Source organism: Primulina eburnea, chromosome 9 (assembly GCF_022965805.1).
Source record: "Primulina eburnea isolate SZY01 chromosome 9, ASM2296580v1, whole genome shotgun sequence".
NCBI classification, from domain to species: Eukaryota; Viridiplantae; Streptophyta; class Magnoliopsida; order Lamiales; family Gesneriaceae; genus Primulina; species Primulina eburnea.
The window spans coordinates 15265072-15283461 of record NC_133109.1 but is presented as its reverse complement, the minus strand read 5'-3'; the positions used below and the strand labels follow the sequence as shown (position 1 = coordinate 15283461).

The 18390-nt window shown below is 36.5% G+C and overlaps 1 protein-coding gene across 1 annotated transcript; it reads left to right on the top strand.

Annotated features, from left to right (window-relative positions):
- The first annotated feature begins 1969 nt into the window (after nt 1-1969).
- Nucleotides 1970-17182, top strand: LOC140841306 (uncharacterized). Its single transcript, XM_073208605.1, has 5 exons — nt 1970-2410; nt 14816-14852; nt 14961-15197; nt 15349-15396; nt 16374-17182. Exons 1-5 carry the CDS (start codon nt 2109-2111, stop codon nt 16863-16865), a joined length of 1116 nt encoding a protein of 371 aa, XP_073064706.1. The 5' UTR covers nt 1970-2108; the 3' UTR covers nt 16866-17182.
- The last annotated feature ends 1208 nt before the right edge of the window (nt 17183-18390 follow it).

The following is an 18390-nucleotide window of genomic DNA, read 5'->3' as shown; positions in this document are numbered from 1 at the left end:
TTATCCTATTTACTTATTTTTGATACTATAAAAATTTTGCATATTTATTTATCTCATTTACTTATTTTTGATACTATTTTTGGTAGGCATAATTGAATAATTTATTTGTTTTTCGATTACCAGTATATTACATATAAAGTTTTTGATAATTGCTTCAACAGAAGCATTCTTGTTATTTCAGCTTGCATAATTTTTAACTACTTTTCAAAAAAATTAATCAGTTTTTAGAATAATTATCTTGAGTTTCTTCCACTTAGTTTTAGAACCAAACTCAATTTAATTCTCGGTGCTTGATTCATTTTTAACATTTAAAAAACGACCTATGATAGCTCTTTTAATTACAATTTTTTTAAAAAGTTTATTCACTATCTCTCTAAACTCTAACTCGTCCCTTAAATTTCTTCCAATATTATAATTTTAATTTATTTACATATAAGATTAAGAGTTGATTTTAATACTTTTAAATTAAAACTAAATGTTATATCTAATTTATATTTGAAAGATCTCTCCCATGAACAATTTTTTTATATATAAAAATAGCTAATCTTATATTATATATATATATATATATATATATATATATGTATATATCTTAATTTTGTTTACTTAAGATTATGTTCTCTTATTTAATAAAGTGACACTTGAGATCACATATCAAACTTTCAAAAATAATTTTCAAAATAGTGGTGAACGCTCGTCCTTTTTTTTTAAAAAAATATTATTTATTTTTAAATTTTTAACTAATTTATCTTCGAATAAATATGATTTGCACTTTTATATATATGAAAATTTGTACTAGGGAGAGACCTTACAAATTTAAATTAGATCTAAAATTTAATTCAATTTAAAAATATATTAAAATCAACTCTTAAAAATAAAATAAAATAAATTTCTGAGTTTCATATTACTAATTTCAAATCAAATATATCGTGTTTATGTGAGTATAAAAATGGGTATAACAAACCATAAATATTAAAAATAAAAAATGTATAATTAACAGATAAATTATCTTAAAGATTGTGATAAGCATGAGATCAATAGAAGCTTTAATCTAAAATTTCAAATTATTTTTAATTTTGGCATTATAATTTGATTTTTTTATTTATAAAAAAAATTTAATCCGTATTTTAAAAAACCAACTGATCTATCTAAAACATTTTTTCTTAAATGTAGCCAAGTATTAAATAGCTTTAGTCTTCTTATTCATTTTATCACATATTTACAAATTTTTGTTTTATTCAAATTAGAATAAAAAATTAAAAATTTAGAAAAAAAAAGGGTTGCTTGGGGCAGCGTGACCTTCGTCATGATTCAGCATTCGCTACCGTTGTTATCGTCGTTGTCGTCGTAGATAAGATGTCAGGAGATATTTTACAAAAATTTGTGTTAGATGATCTTATGAGTCGTATTTTGTGAGATTGATCTTTTATTTGAGTCATTCATGAAAAACTATTACTTTTTATGCTAAAAGTATTAAATTTTTATTATAAATATCGATAAAGTTGGTCTGTCTCACAAGAGACCTACTCAATTAATTTTGATTTTTTTGTTATAAATATATATAATAATAATAATAATAATAATAATAATAATAAAATCCCCTTTTTATCACAATCATTTGATCCAAAAAAAATTAGATTTTTAAAAGAGGAAAATCTAAAAAAAAATACGAGAAATTGGCTTCAGTCTCCAGCCGTCGATTTTTTTTGTGTTCAGTCTTTGGGTACTTTTTTAGTACCATATTTCCACATAAAATGTATCACATTTCCACTTGAAATATACCACATTTTGTACGACACAATATCACAATTTTATGGATAAAAAGTAAACCCATAGAAATGTTTTATCCAAGATTTTTCACCAACTTCTCAAAAAAAAAAAAAAAAAAACAAGAAAATGACAAAAGTGCATATTAATTTCAGCAAAATTAAAAAAAAATAAAATAAAGCACATTTGGCAGCATTTAATTAACAAGAAGCATCACAGCTGGGATTTCTTCCATTTCTTTCCTCTGCTCCTCTTCTATCCACTTCCATACAATTTCCACACGCACCGCAGATTACAGTTTCACAAGCAGCAGCAGGAGTTGCTCCTTGATAGAGGAAGGTATGGGAGGGGTGACATCATCAATGGCTGCGAAGCTAGCGTTTTTCCCTCCTACTCCTCCGAGCTACAAAGTGGTTACGGATGATACCACTGGGCTCCTGCTGCTGCACCCGTTCCCGCACCGGGAAAACGTCGACGTGTTGAAGCTGTCGACGCGGCGGGGGACTGAAATCGTGGCGATGTACGTGCGGTACCCCATGGCTACTTCGACGGTGCTGTACTCGCACGGCAACGCGGCGGATGTCGGGCAGATGTACGAGCTTTTCGTCGAGCTCAGCATTCATCTCAGAGCTAATCTCCTTGGGTGATTCTTGATTTCAGTTGATATTTTATCATTGTTTTTTTTATAATGTCAGCTTTATTCTTTTATGAACTTTGAATTTTTTTTTTTGGCATTTGTTTAATTATTTTTGGATGCGATTATTTCGAACTTTGTGCCATTTAATCCACATGTTGGATTGACAATTTCATGTGAAGATTGTGATAACCGAAAAATTAAGTCTTTACAGATTTTAATTACGTGAAATTTGTTGAGTTTACTCGCTCAGATCGTCAGTTTATTCGTTCATTAATTTTAGGATAACCTTGTTTGGTTAAGATGTGGCATTCGGTATTTGTGGAAATCCGGTTTGGTGTGAAGTGCATTTGTTAAAGAGCAGGTCTTTTGTGAGACGGTCTCACGAATCTTTATCTGTGAGACGGGATGACCTTACCGATATTCACAATAAAAGTAATACTCTTAGCATAAAAAGTAATATTTTTCATAGATGACCCAAGATCCGTCTCACAAAATATGACAAGTGAGACCGTCTCACACAAGTTTTTGCCTTTAGTAAATGATGATTCTAGGGACGGTTGGGGTGGATTTAAAATATATAATGGAAGTTTGCCATGCGAGTTGATGTTGTTGGTGAAAATATTTGGAATTCATTTGGGCATGGAGAATCAAGGCAAGAGTTGAATTCTTTGAATTTAGAACCTTGTTGCCCCATGCAGGTGCGAGAACTTGAAACTAGTAACAATGTGAGAACTTGAAATTAGTAACAACTAACAAGTCTCACGAACCACAGAAATGTTTACAACACTAGTATATTTCTGTAGAACTGTTGTACTTGGCTCCAATCTCGAATTCTAAGGGTTGAATTCTTAAAAATTCCAAAAAAAGATTTTGTAGGTTGCGTTTTAGTTATACATTTCCAAAAATTATGGATCAAAAAGTCACGACTTTTCATGTAGCGTCTTTACCCTGGCCACTACTAAACAAACTAATAAGCATGCATAATTAAATTTGATAATTACAATTAAACAGCGGAAACCAAATAATTTAATTATCTCACAACCCAAATGAAAGCAGAACAATTATCTCAGTCTTAATCGTTAATACAACCAAATCGAAATCATAATCATGCACGAGAATATGAGAAACCAAATAAAACATCAATTGAATCACTACCGAAAACTCAACTATTCTAGTCACTGCCCTGGCTGTCCGAACCGTCCAACCTAAGATCTGCTCCATGGAATAAGGTGTTCAAGATGAAAACAAGAACGTGATCGACAATCGCCTAATATGAGAATGTCCGAGTATATAAACTGTTATGATGCATGTGAAATGCAATATGCACGGATAACAAGGATCAAGTTAAGAGAGGCACTTGAGTGTGTAGTCTCTGATATTCCCTAGGTATGTTTTGGCTCCCACACTCATCATCATAAGACGTGAACCTACAATGTCCATGGTCATCAGAGCCCGCGGGTCTCGTCGGATAATGTAGCTCTCGAATCCAACCGTCCACAATACACAACAGGGCTGAGTTGCCCCAACAAACAAAGTATATCTCAAAGGATATCAGGCCCAACGTGATATGTCATGCATATAATGTCAAAAGAGTAAAACATGTATCATGCAACCGTTAAATATGCAGCATTTAAGTCTGTATACTACGGTTGGACATCTCAGTCAGCATCACGTACCTCATTAAAACAATATGACAAAAAGTTTACTCGTCTGAAAATAGACAAAACCAACATACTGAAATCACTATCAAGCAATATCCAAAATCACTAAATATGCTTCAAAGTTCTTCCTAATTGTCACGCCCCGGGATGGGGGTTAGTTGACACCGGCGTTGCTCTCAAATATTCATTCGAAAACAACAAGCATCAGAAGTACAGAATTTCAGAAACCCGTCTTTTATTCATAATACTGAATATTCAATGTCTGATACAACTCAATTAATAATGTTTTACAGCGGAAATGTAAAACCAAATATTACAGTATCTTAACAGATGTAGCGGAATATAATAAACGTAAACTGAGAACAACAGTCTTCTTCACCAGCCCCAGAACTGGATCTGTTCTTCTTCTTCTAACATTTCTTCAGTACTCCTATCTGAGATGGGTTTGGTGGGTGAGTGATATGATTGTCACTCAGTAAGCAGGGGCGGCATTAACTCCCAGTTTTCGAAAATCATTTTAATACAGAAACAATAATACAATATATACAGAAACTCGTATTTCATAACAGAAATCAGAATTCAGAATTTGCAGGTTTCAGAACAGAAATCAGAATTAGTAAGCACTGAGCACGTTAGTGAATTTCATGGCTAAACTGATATCAGTCCCCTATATGTTCTCTCCTCTAAGGGGTGAGGCCAGAATCAGAATCAGAATCAGAATTCAGAAATGTTCAGAATATATATTCCTACCATTAGTTCACTAGGGAGTTTCAGTGCTTCAAAACCATATATCAGAAATCAACATACATAAACTGATCTTTAAAACAGAATTATCAAACAGATTTCAAGATATTTATATATAAGCCCACTTACAGTAATTTGCTAGAGTTTTTCGGTTGAAGTCTGGAAATCTGCTTGCTTCGCTACTAGATTTTACAGCTTCGAAAATGCACTCTCTTAGCTCTAATTTCAAGTTATAATCTCAAGATTTGTGTAACACCAATTCAGAAGTTGAGTGTGCTATTTATAGGCCAAAAATCTGACTGTTAGCCTCCCAAATAAATGGCCATAATCTGCCATTAACAGCCTTTATTCCATGTTAATGCTTCAGTTACAAGTCTAAGCTGAATCAGTAACTGTCTGCTGCTTCTTCGCTCTTCTGCTGCTGCTGCTTTCTCGCTCTTCTGCTGCTGGATTCTGTCTGCTGGAAAATACACGTCTGCTGGAAAATATCAACTTCTGAAATATTAGCTTGATGCTGGAATTGCTAGCTTCTGCTGGAATTTTCATTTGCTACTGAAATTGCTAGCTGCTGAAAATTCGAGTTCTCACATCCCTCCCTCCTTATGAGAAGTTTCGTCCTCGAAACTTGGTTGCACATGCTCCTCAAAGAGATAAGGGTATTGATCTCGCATCTTTTCTTCTAACTCGCAAGTAGCTTCTCTTTCGGTGTGGTTGGACAATTGTACTTTGACATATGGAATAGTTCGTCTCCTCAGTACTTGGTCTTTGTTATCCACAATCCGAATCGGGATTTCTTCATACTTCAGTTCTTCATTTAGGTTGCTCTCAACCAAAAGTGGTCCAGCTTCCAGAACATGACTTGGATCAGAAATATATCTCCTCAGCTGCGAGACGTGGAATACATTGTGAATTCTTGACATGTCGGGTGGGAGTGCTAATCTATAAGCATGTGTTCCCACTTTCTCAAGAATTTCAAATGGTCCGACGTATCTGGGATTCAGTTTCCCAGCCTTATTGAATCGGATTACACCCTTCATGGGTGACACTTTCACATATGCCTTCTCTCCAACTTCAAATTCCACAGGCCTTCTTTTCAGGTCAGCCCAGCTTTTCTGTCGATCTTGCGCAGTTTTTAATCTCTCCTTGATCACAGCAATTTTATCCACTGTTTCTTGGATCAGTTCGGGTCCAACGATGGCTTTTTCCCCTACTTCATCCCAATACAGTGGTGATCGACATTTTCGTCCATACAGAGCTTCGTATGGTGCCATTCCAATACTACTGTGGTAACTATTATTGTACGCGAACTCGATTAAGGGCAGATGTTCGCTCCAAGTACCATTGAAGTCTAGAGCACATGCTCTCAGCATATATTCTAGAGTTTGAATTGTCCTCTCTGTTTGGCCATCGGTCTGAGGATGATAGGCCGTGCTAAGAGTAGTTTTGGTTCTCATAGCTTGTTGAAAGCTCTTCCAAAAGCGGGATGTAAACCTCGGATCTCTGTCTGACAGTATGCTATCTGGAACTCCATGCAATTGTACAATCTCATTCATGTACAATGTGGCTAGCTTGTCCAAATTATAATTCATGCGGACAGGTAAGAAATGTGCAGATTTGTGAGTCTATCTACGATTACCCATATTCCGTCATGACTCTGTCTCGACTTTGGTAAACCAACTACAAAATCCATGGAAATATGCTCCAATTTCCATTCCGGGATTTCTAATGGTTGAATAAGTCTACCAGGTCTTTGGTGTTCTGCCTTGACTTGCTGGCACACGTGACACTTGGAAACAAAAATTGCCACGTCTTTCTTCATTCCACTCCACCAAAAATTTTTCTTCAAATCTCTGTACATCTTGGTACTGTCAGGATGGACTGAAAATTTCGACTTATGTGCCTCAGACATTACTTCTTGTCGAAGGTTATCAATGTCTGGTACGCACAATCGACCTTTCATCCACAAGATTCCTTTGTTATCCGTCTCGAAATCTTGTGATTTCCCTTCTTTACCTTGCTCTTTTAGTTTCACCAAAGCGGAATCCCTATCTTGACTCATCTTGATTGTCTCTCGAAGACATGGTTGTGCTGAAAGTGTTGTCAGGATCACCTTACTCATATTCTTTCGACTTAAAGCATCTGCTACCTTGTTGGCTTTGCCTGGATGGTAGCTTATTGTCCAGTCGTAATACTTCATGAGTTCGATCCATCGTCTTTGTCTCATATTTAGTTCTTTTTGTGTGAACAAATATTTGAGACTTTGGTGATCGGTGAAAATCTCACACTTGGCTCCATAAAGATAATGTCTCCAAATCTTTAGTGCGAATACCACTTCAACTAGTTCGAGGTCATGTGTTGGGTAATTTTGTTCATACGACTTCAACTGCCTTGATGCGTATGCAATCACCCTTCCTCCTGCATGAGTACACATCCTAAACCTTCTTTGGATGCATCACTGTAGACGGTGTAGTCCTTACCTTCCATAGGTAATACTAGCACTGGTGTGGATGTAAGCTTCTTCTTCAAAGTTTCGAAGCTTTGCTCACATTTTTCACTCCATTGAAACTTAGAGTTCTTCTGTGTGAGCTTGGTGAGAGGTATGACTATTGAGGAAAATCTTTCAACAAATTTTCGGTAATAGCCTGCTAGTCCCAAGAAACTTCGAATTTCAGTCGCATTCTTTGGTCTGAGCCAATCTGAGATTGCCTCTACTTTCATTGGGTCCACAGAGACTCTTGATGCTGATATTATGTGCCCCAAGAATGTGACGCTCTCTAGCGTTCGCATTTCTTGAACTTGGCGTATAGTTCCTTTTCTCTTAGCTTCTGGAGGGTGAGACGAAGATGTTCTTTGTGGTCTTCTTCACTTGACGAATATACTAGAATGTCGTCGATGAATACCACAACAAACTTGTCAAGAAATGGTTTAAACACTCTGTTCATGAGATCCATGAATACTGCCGGAGCGTTTGTTAATCCGAACGGCATCACTGTGAACTCATAGTGTCCGTACCTTGTCCTGAAGGCTGTCTTGGGGATATCGTCTGATTTGACCTTCAATTGGTGATAGCCTGACCTTAAGTCGAGCTTGGAAAAGACTGAAGCTCCTTTGAGTTGGTCAAACAAGTCATCTATCCTTCGAAGCGGATACTTGTTTTTGATTGTAATCTTGTTCAGTTCTCTGTAATCGATGCACATCCTCATGCTTCCGTCCTTCTTCTTTACAAATAGGACAGGAGCTCCCCACGGAGATGCGCTTGGTCGGATTTTCTTCTTGTCCAACAACTCTTGAAGTTGCTCTTTGAGTTCTTTCAGCTCTGCTGGAGCCATTCGGTATGGTGCTTTTGAGATTGGTGCAGCATTGGGCACTAAATTAATCTCAAATTCCACTTCCCGATCGAGAAGTTCGCCAGGGAGTTCTTCAGGGAAGACATCCGGAAACTCTTGTACTATCGGAATCTCTTCTAGTGTCAGTGTGGTTTCTTTCTTTACCTCGCTTAACATAGCTAGGTAAACTTCTTCTCCACTTTTCATGGCTGTCCAAGTTTGAGAAGCAGAAAGAAGAGTCTTTCGTTCTTTGGTCTTGCCATGAAATAAAAGTTTCTCTTGGTGTGGGTTTTGGATGGTTACCGTCTTTCCATGACAGTCTACTAAGGCATGATTCTTGGCTAACCAATCCATTCCCAGAATTACGTCGAATTCCACCATGTTTAATTGAATCAGGTTTGCCTTGAAATTCTGATTTTCTATGAGAACACTAATATCCCGATATAGAGTGCGAGTTTCTAAAATTCGATTTGCAGGAGTGGCTACTCTATATGGTTCTTCTAAGTTATCAGGCTTAGCTCCTAACTTCTTGGCAAATCTTTTAGACATGAATGAATGCGTAGCACCACAATCAAATAACACATAAGCAGGTACATTATTGATTAGAATGGTACTGACTACGACATCATTCGAGTTGTCAGCCTCTTCTTGAGTGATAGCATAGACTCGAGCATTTGGCTTGTTCTCCTTAGGCTTGCTTGGAGTTGTTCCTCCTGCTGGTCCGTTCCTTGGATCTGGAAGAGGACATTGAGCAATGCGATGGTCCATCTTTCCACAACGGAAACAAGCTCCAGAATTCCTACGACATTCACTAGTGTGTGTGAATCCGCAAGTTTGGCACTTGACTCCTTCTTTGCTTGATTGAGAAGAAGCGGTTCGGTTAGTTGGGGCACTGGTGAACTGGTTGCTTGAAAACTTAGGCCTCTTGAATTGTTGGCCCGATTGGTACTGGCTTGACTGAGGACGTTTGAGTTTATTCTCACCTTCACGCCTCTTAATGTCATTCTCAGCCCTGATGGCGGCTCCCATCAATTCATCAAAATTGTTGGGCTCGATAACGGCAAGGGCAGATTGAATACGGCTGTTCAATCCCTTCTTGAAGCGATGCATCTTCAAGGCCTCGTCTCCCATTATGGTTGGGGAGTAAGTTCCCAATGAGTGGAACTTAGATGAATACTCCACCACAGTCATGTTTGGTTCTTGAACCAAGCTTTCAAATTCTGACAGCTTTTGCACTTGAACTGCTGTCGGAAAGTACTGCCTCAGGAATGCCTCTCGGAACCTTTGCCAAGTGATAGGTCCCGCCTCTATCATAGCTGGTGAGACTCCTTCCCACCATTTGGCAGCTTTATCGACAAGAAAAGGTGTAATCACCTCTACTCTGCTCCTTTGGGGAACCTCAAGTAGTCGAAGATGATTTTCCACTTCTTTCATCCAATTCTGTCCGACCTCTGGATCGGTGCTTCCATCGAAGTTAGGGACTCTTGCTCTTCGGAGAGCCTCATAGTGCTGCTTAGTCCCATTCTGAGCTGGAGGTGGTGGTGGTGGCTGATTAACATTTGGGTTGACAAACCCTTGCAGCGTAGTTGCCACAATCGTGGCTATGGCCATCAAATCGGCCTGACTGAGTCCAACCGCTGGTGGTGGTTGTTGTTGTTGTTGCTGCTGCGGTTGTGCATCCTCATCGTTGCGGTTGTTGTAACGAGGGTTGCGGTTGTTTCTCACTAGTCTTCCGTCCATATCCTACAATTATGAAAATTCTAAGGTTTTGGCAGAATATGAACAAAACGAAAGAAACACAATGTTTAAGTAATTGCTCGAGAATTAAATATGAAATCAATTGATAGAAAGAAATTTTATTGATTTCCCAAGAAAGTGCAATTACAACTGAACTTCGAAAATGAAAACAGAGATGCAAATAGAACAAGTGCTATTACAAAGAAAACAACTACTGATAGGCTAATCTACTACTTCTCCTAATCCCAAATCCATAGGATCCTCTTCAACTTCTTCTTCTTCTTCTGGTTCCTCTTGGTTGGCTATTACTGCTTGTAGATATTCAATATGGCCATGCAGAACTGCATTCTGGTCACTAAGAACTTCAACAATACTCTGCAACTCTTGAATCTGAGCATCGGTATGTTTTCTATACTGATTATGCTGGTGTACGAGTTGGTGATTCTGATCCTTGAGTATTTGGATCTTGTCAACTAGTGTGTCACGTAGCTCGATGAATTCTGCCATAGTCTCTTGGGATATTTCAAACTTCTCTTGAGTCTTCCTATTCCTCTCTTCTGCTTCATGCAGATAGTGAGCATAACGTTGAACATCACCCTCTAAGTGCTCTGCTCGACGCTCTAACTCATCTTGGTCCAACTTTAGGCAGTAGTTATTCTCCTTGAGTTTTTCTAGTTTCCTTTCTAAGCTCTTAATGTTGCTAATTTGGTCAGCCATATCCTACATCCAAAACATGAGAGTGAAGGTTCAGAAACGATATCAAGAATACAAGTCGAACTATAGACAATTACTGGAATGAACAGAATCAGTATGCCTATACAATTAACAGAAGAAATAGCCCAAATATTTTCGGTCTCAGAATTCCGTGAAAAATTTACTAAAAATCCTTCACATCAAGTACATGAATGGTACCAAGTTTGGTGTAAAAATGCTAAGCCAATTGGAAATGAAAATTCCTCAAAGTTTCAAAATTTTGGAAAATTTCACGGAAATGATGATATCACTATCTAAACGATGGATTTTGGGGTTCGTCGGTGGTGCTCGAACGATGAATCGTTCCAGATTAGGTTCTCCTCGTCGAGAGCTTTCCAACGCCTACTCTTAATAGTAAAAATTCTTCCTGGAACAAAAGTTATGGCCGTTTGAAGTTTGCGCGAAAAACACCTCAACTTCCATGGCATTAACAAGGTCTACTGCATTCACTTGCTGGAATACACTGTCTACTGCAACTCTGATGCTTCTGCAATCAGTCTTCTGCTTTTCCAGCATTGTCTGCTACTTTCCAGCAGTATTAGAACCAATCTGCTGCATTCCGAGTCTACTGACCCAGTCTTCTGCATTCAGATCTACTGGTTTCCTTCTGCTGGTTCTGGTTTCGGATACTGGTTTTGGGTCTACTGTTTTTTTTTTTTTAAAACATGCTACTGTATTCTGATTTGCTTCCCTACTGATTTTCCTTACTGTTCGTAGTTAGTCTATCATTTCAGTAGTCTATTACAGTAGCTTATTTTCAGTAGTCATTTCCCGAAATTATCAGAACTTATTTTTAGAACTTTTCAGAACTTATTATTTCTAGTCCCTCCTACCCAGATTATGAAACCCGGTTCTGCTCTGATACCACTTCAATGTCACGCCCCGGGATGGGGGTTAGTTGACACCGGCGTTGCTCTCAAATATTCATTCGAAAACAACAAGCCTCAGAAGTACAGAATTTCAGAAACCCGTCTTTTATTCAAAATACTGAATATTCAATGTCTGATACAACTCAATTAATAATGTTTTACAGCGGAAATGTAAAACCAAATATTACAGTATCTTAACAGATGCAGCGGAATATAATAAACGTAAACTGAGAACAACAGTCTTCTTCACCAGCCCCAGAACTGGATCTGCTCTTCTTCTTCTAACATTTCTTCAGTACTCCTATCTGAGATGGGTTTGGTGGGTGAGTGATATGATTGTCGCTCAGTAAGCAGGGGCGGGATTAACTCCCTTTTTTGGAAAATCATTTTAATACAGAAACAATAATACAATAATATACAGAAACTCGTATTTCATAACAGAAATCAGAATTCAGAATTTGCAGGTTTCAGAACAGAAATCAGAATTAGTAAGCACTGAGCACGTTAGTGAATTTCATGGCTAAACTGATATCAGTCCCCTATATGTTCTCTCCTCTAAGGGGTGAGGCCAGAATCAGAATCAGAATCAGAATCAGAATTCAGAAATGTTCAGAATATATATTCCTACCATTAGTTCACTAGGGAGTTTCAGTGCTTCAAAACCATATATCAGAAATCAACATACATAAACTGATCTTTAAAACAGAATTATCAAACAGATTTCAAGATATTTATATATAAGCCCACTTACAGTAATTTGCTAGAGTTTTTCGGTTGAAGTCTGGAAATCTGCTTGCCTCGCTACTAGATTTTACAGCTTCGAAAATGCACTCTCTTAGCTCTAATTTCAAGTTATAATCTCAAGATTTGTGTAACACCAATTCAGAAGTTGAGTGTGCTATTTATAGGCCAAAAATCTGACTGTTAGCCTCCCAAATAAATGGCCATAATCTGCCATTAACAGCCTTTATTCCATGTTAATGCTTCAGTTACAAGTCTAAGCTGAATCAGTAACTGTCTGCTGCTTCTTCGCTCTTCTGCTGCTGCTGCTTTCTCGCTCTTCTGCTGCTGGATTCTGTCTGCTGGAAAATACATGTCTGCTGGAAAATATCAACTTCTGAAATATTAGCTGGATGCTGGAATTGCTAGCTTCTGCTGGAATTTTCATTTGCTACTGAAATTGCTAGCTGCTGAAAATTCGAGTTCTCACACTAATAATCCTTAAGTCTCTATTTAAGACTTTAGGATTATACCTGCGTCCGTTGTCCGCTTGCTGATGACGTCTTGATCAGCATGTCCCGGTTCACCGACTTCTTCTCGATTCGACACTAGCTCTGAAGTTTCCCAACGCTAAATTGTCATAGAAACTAACTAGAAAACCTAAGGTATATAGTTAGAACTCCAGAGAGAAACTGAGGAAAAGTGGTGTAGGACACAAATGAAATCAGCTTCCATTTATATGCTGCATCCAGACTAGTTCAGAAGATTCGAACTCAATTTTATCTTCCACTTGTTATAGTCACATTCATCTAGTTTGATTTCTCGAGAGAACCTAATCTGAACTAGATTAAGTGGTCAATTAGATGGCTCCAAACATGTTGATCTTCAATTAATCAATTCCTTAATAATATTTAATTAACTACTCTTTAATCATGTCTTAATTAGTACTTCATTTAAATGAGAGTTCGGGTCATTACACTTCACTTTAGAGTCGCGAGTCCAAAGCTGGAGTTGTGAGCACCAGCTCCATACCTTCTTTTGCAAGGTTAGCCTTGGCGACGCGGCAGCCACTTTATGGCATCATGGCTGGACGTGAAGTACGAGGATGAAGATTCTGTTGGGTGAGTTCGGGAAAATATAATAAATGGTTAACAAGATCATTATTTTTTTGGTTATTCCTGTCCGATGAGTTGGCTCTCATAAATAATCATGTTCATTATGTTGTCTAACATGTTTGAGTGGTATGTAACTGTGGGTTCTACATCATTACCTAGTCGCAGATGCTTCCGCTAACTATGGTCACTGAGAGAAAATCTTTGAACCTTTCAAGGATAACTTGTTTTGTTGTACTCGTAATAGGGGTGTCGTGAAGTTGGACAATTTAGGATGTCCGTATTTGACACTGATTTAAATTTTGTGCTAAGAGGTCTTCGTATAGGCCCCTATCATGTCTTCAGTTTCATTAATAAACGGGTCGGGTTTCAGCTGACTACCCACCATGGCATTTGTGTATTGGGAAAAAGAATGAAATTGAATTGGAATCCTTCAGTGGGGAAGTGCAATGAAATTGAATTTGGTGACTACGAATCATGGAGGGGACTATTGGTTTGTATCAATTGTGCATTTCTCCATATCATTTCTTGTAGCATACATTAGATAATGATTATAAAAATTGATGTCAATCCATCGGTTTATGGGTCCATGCAAGTAAAACTCTACTCAATGAGTTACACCCTGAACAATTTCAGATTTTTCTTTGTTTTACGGAAATGATTAGGTTAAGTCGCAAGCATACATTTTTAAAGATTTTAAAATTTTTCCAATTTTCTTTTCGACTCAGTGTGGGATCAAGTGGTGGCTGTAGTTGGTCTTTTTTTTATTAATGTAGAAAATTGTGAAATTATGGCAGTAGACTAAAAGCTCATAGTTTGCAAAGTGTTTACAAGTTAGCGGAGTATGATAACATTGATCAGAAATTTTTGAGTAATAATTAGTAGATTTATCGTTTCTCTAAAGGTTATTATGTTCACCAACAATAAACAGATCATTATGGAGCGAATACTTGAAAATTAAATTTTTTACTTTCTATAGTGCTTACTGTTGCAAATATTTTCCAATAATGCCAACTCAAATCAATTTGCTGGATTAACAGTTACTTATTCAGAGATTGCACTGGAAATTTTGAAAAATTACTTTATCTCCACATGTATTTAAAAAAATTACCCCCTTTGTTGAATTAGTATAATGCAATGGTTTGCATTACGTGTTTTTAATAAACGGAGGTCATTTTTTAAAATAAATGTTGTTGGAAGGTTAAAAATTTAAATGCCCCAGATTGCACAGATGATAAAATCATATTTAAAACCTTAGAACTTCTACTTGATATTTTTATTAGGAGCATTCTGCTTTCATTTGATGGATCCAGAATGTTGTGATCTAGGTTACAGTTTAATCCAAAATATGCCCAACAATGGCTAAGTGATCAGGGGGAAATACATATTAATCAATGCTTGATTACAGGATTTCTCTTTCTATTATGTTAGATGTGTTGCTTTCTACTGAGCTTCTAAGTTAAATATCTTATGTACATCATGTCTTCAGATATGACTACTCAGGTTATGGCCAGTCATCTGGAAAGGTATCTGCTGATGAATTTTATTGAGAAGATTTATTTCCTTCCTTCATTACTAAACGATTGGATGCCTTAGAGCATCTTTTGAAGTTGACATATGTTGCCATATTACAGCCAAGTGAGCATAATACTTATGCGGATATTGAAGCTGCATACAAGTGTCTTGAAGAAAACTATGGGACCAAGCAAGAAGACATTATACTCTATGGACAATCGGTTGGGAGTGGTCCTACCGTAGATCTAGCCTCTCGTTTGCCACAAATAAGGGCTGTTGTCTTGCATAGTCCTATTCTATCAGGCTTAAGAGTCATGTATCCGGTGAAGCGCACATACTGGTTTGACATCTATAAGGTATATTCTTAATTTCTCATTTGCACCAAGTATATTTAATCAAACGGACATGTATTCCTGGCGTTTGATTGTTATCTTATTCTAAGCTCGTCCATCTACAATGTTTCCTCATCTCTTTATGTAAACATGATCTGCATTTTATGTGATGCAGAACATTGACAAAATCGCCTCGGTGAAGTGTCCGGTGCTGGTTATTCATGTAAGCATACATTTTGGTGGAGTTTTCATTATGTAGTAGTGCCTTCGTGGTATGAAGCAATCACTTGCATTTTTAATCTGCTTTATCCGTTAGTGGCCTTTTGGGTTTGTCCGTGAGTATTTGGTGTACAAATTTAAAATATCGGTCTTGTGTTCCTGCATTGGTTTCTTCCTGAACAATTTCGCCAGCTGATTATATATTGGTAAAACTGCTGATTCAGTGAGTGCTCGTATAAGTTTTCACATGGTTAGATTCTCAAGCTCCATATGCCACTGAATATATGTGAAACGTCCTCGTTAACCTGGTCTGGTGACAGAAAACCTGTCAGTTTTGTTGATTTTTACTGGGTCTTGCTAAAGCAATCATAACGAGGAGGTTGGGCAAATAAAGGCCTCATGAGAGCCCAATCACTATTCTTGAAAATTGTATTTGAACACATTTGAAGTCATCTGATGTCTGGATTCTACAAGGATCATTAGCCAACTTCAACCTCCAGTAAACTGACTAATGCCCAACCACTGTCAAATGCTGCTGTTTTTTCATCCATATGTCTTATAATAGATTGATATGTCGTTAATTTTTGTGTTCATATCATATATATAGTGTGAAAAGACGGTTTAGTTCAACCAACCTCAGGGTAGATCCGTTGGTCGCCATTGTTTCCGAAAAACAAATTTGTATGGGGTCAAGCAAGAACCCCATGTATTTGGACCAATGATAACCATTGAACAGTTGAGGTAATATCCCCGTGGTCTTGGGAAATTAATTAATTCAGTTTGGATCAGCTTTATTTCTTAGCTTCTAAGTATCAAATGCATATTTACCTTCGAGTGCTTCATCAGTCATTTTACCTTCCAGTAGCAGGGAATTCATAGGAGTTATATTTTTGTTGGTTAGAGTGTACTCTGCAGTCTGCACCCAAACACCCTTTTACTGGGCTCGTTTGATTCAAATATCATTTCCTGGTTCTTATGCAGGGCACAGCTGATGATGTCGTTGACTGTTCTCACGGTAAACAACTTTACGAACTATGCCAAGAGAAGTACGAGCCATTATGGATCAAGGGAGGAAACCACTGCGATTTAGAACTCTATCCCGAGTATATTAAGCACCTAAAAAAATTTGTACATGCAGTCGAAAAGCCTTCTGCAATACATGCATCGAGGAAAAGTGTAGACCGACCTGAACATTCCAGGAGAAGTATAGAGTATATTGAAGCTCCAAGGAAGAGCACAGACTGGAGAGAGAAACCCAGGCGTAGCACTGATAGGCAGCCTGAAAAACTCAAAACCTACGAATACAAATTTCATAAAGACGACAAGCTTTCCAAGTTGAAAGCATCTCTCGATCAAATGGAAAGATCTCGGAGGAGTGTGGAGTATAATGAGAAGTCCCGAAGGAGCATTGACATTCACTTAGAGAAAGCACGGAAAAGCATTGATTGGTTGGATAGATTACGAACTTCATGAAGGGAAGGAAGCGATAAGAGGAGTGTATTACTTTAAATTATGGGTTTTGGGGGGGTGTAACACATTTACTTGCCCTTCTGGATCAGCGTAGGCCTCCATTGAAAAGGTTTCATTTTTCTTTGGTGAGATAAAAGAAATGGTGGGTATAGTTTGATAGTACCAATTCATTGCACTTTGGATAGTGATGGTTACTCTTTTCTCATGGTTGGAGTCATGTGTGTATAAAAAGGATGTATTTGACATTTGATATTCTATTTTACACATTAACTTTTGTATCTTTAACCTGGCATATTAATTAAAAGGTAAATATTTTTTGGGTTTTTGTAGACTCTGGTATTGGGGAGACTGCTAAATGATATAGAAATATCAGTATCATAAGTGTTTCTGATATAAGTATGGAGCAAAATGAGTCAAGGATAGATTATCTGGTTAGTCTGTTTGATTCGTTGTATTATTTATCCATGTTTGATGCACCATATTATTTATTCTTCTATCAATCATTTGTCTTACCTCAATCAAACCATCAATCATTTATCTCAAATAAATCAAATCATTGAATTTAAATTACAATATTACCTTTAATAAATAATATTATAAATATTTTATTGATATTTTCAAAACGAGTAATATCATATTATCTCAAATTTAATCATATTAATCCATCAAATCAAATATTATATTAACTATCATTTTTATATATTTTATTATTAAAAATATTACTTATCTCCATACTGTTTGTCTCATATCACGAACCAAATGATATCTTAGTGTATTACCAAATGATAAAAATAGGGATAAAAACTCTCATTTGCAAGCATTCAATATATATGTTGATACAAAGTTCTCTTTATCTAGACCGTTTCACATGAGACATACTTTTATACTTGTCATATGTAGTTCAATTTTTTAAGATAAGAACAAAGTATTTTTGTATTTTTTAAAGAGTACGAAGTTGATTTAATACTTTCTTTTTTTAGCCAAGAATTTAAAATTTTACTGTTACTAAATCATATAAATTATTACAATTAGATAACGTTAAATACAAACTATAAGATATTGATTGTTTTCACATACTCGTTTCATTCAATATAAGGCTGAAATTCTACATAATTTGAGTTATACATCATTCCATTTATCGTTACTTACAATTTAGTATTATCATGTTATATATTATCTATTAAAATCTCATCTCAGAGCCAAATCATAGTGTATTGTTGTCTCAGTTATTATAATTAAAATTAATTATCAAAATATTTATTAATTTAAATCTGAAACAAAAATAAATATTTTAAAAAGGATCTCAAGTCTTTTAACCAACAAACTCATGAATGGTACGTTGGAAGAGTTTTTAGGTGTGGTCATTTCGACTCTCAAGACAATATTAGCTCATGAAAATAGAAAAATCTCGACATAAACGCACACATAATGTGATATAAGCTGAATAATCAAATGAATATATTAACACGTGTATTTATAAAAAGAAAATAATGATGACCTTGTTCGTACAACCCATAAGCATGCCACG

What these genes read in the sequence shown, in the direction of transcription:
- LOC140841306 (XM_073208605.1), top strand. Translation starts at nt 2,109, where the DNA reads ATGGGAGGGGTGACATCATCAATGGCTGCGAAGCTAGCGTTTTTCCCT. An exon ending in ATGGCCAGTCATCTGGAAAG is followed by an intron (nt 14,853 to 14,960) that starts GTATCTGCTGAT and finishes GCCATATTACAG; the next exon opens with CCAAGTGAGCATAATACTTA. An exon ending in ACTGGTTTGACATCTATAAG is followed by an intron (nt 15,198 to 15,348) that starts GTATATTCTTAA and finishes TATGTGATGCAG; the next exon opens with AACATTGACAAAATCGCCTC.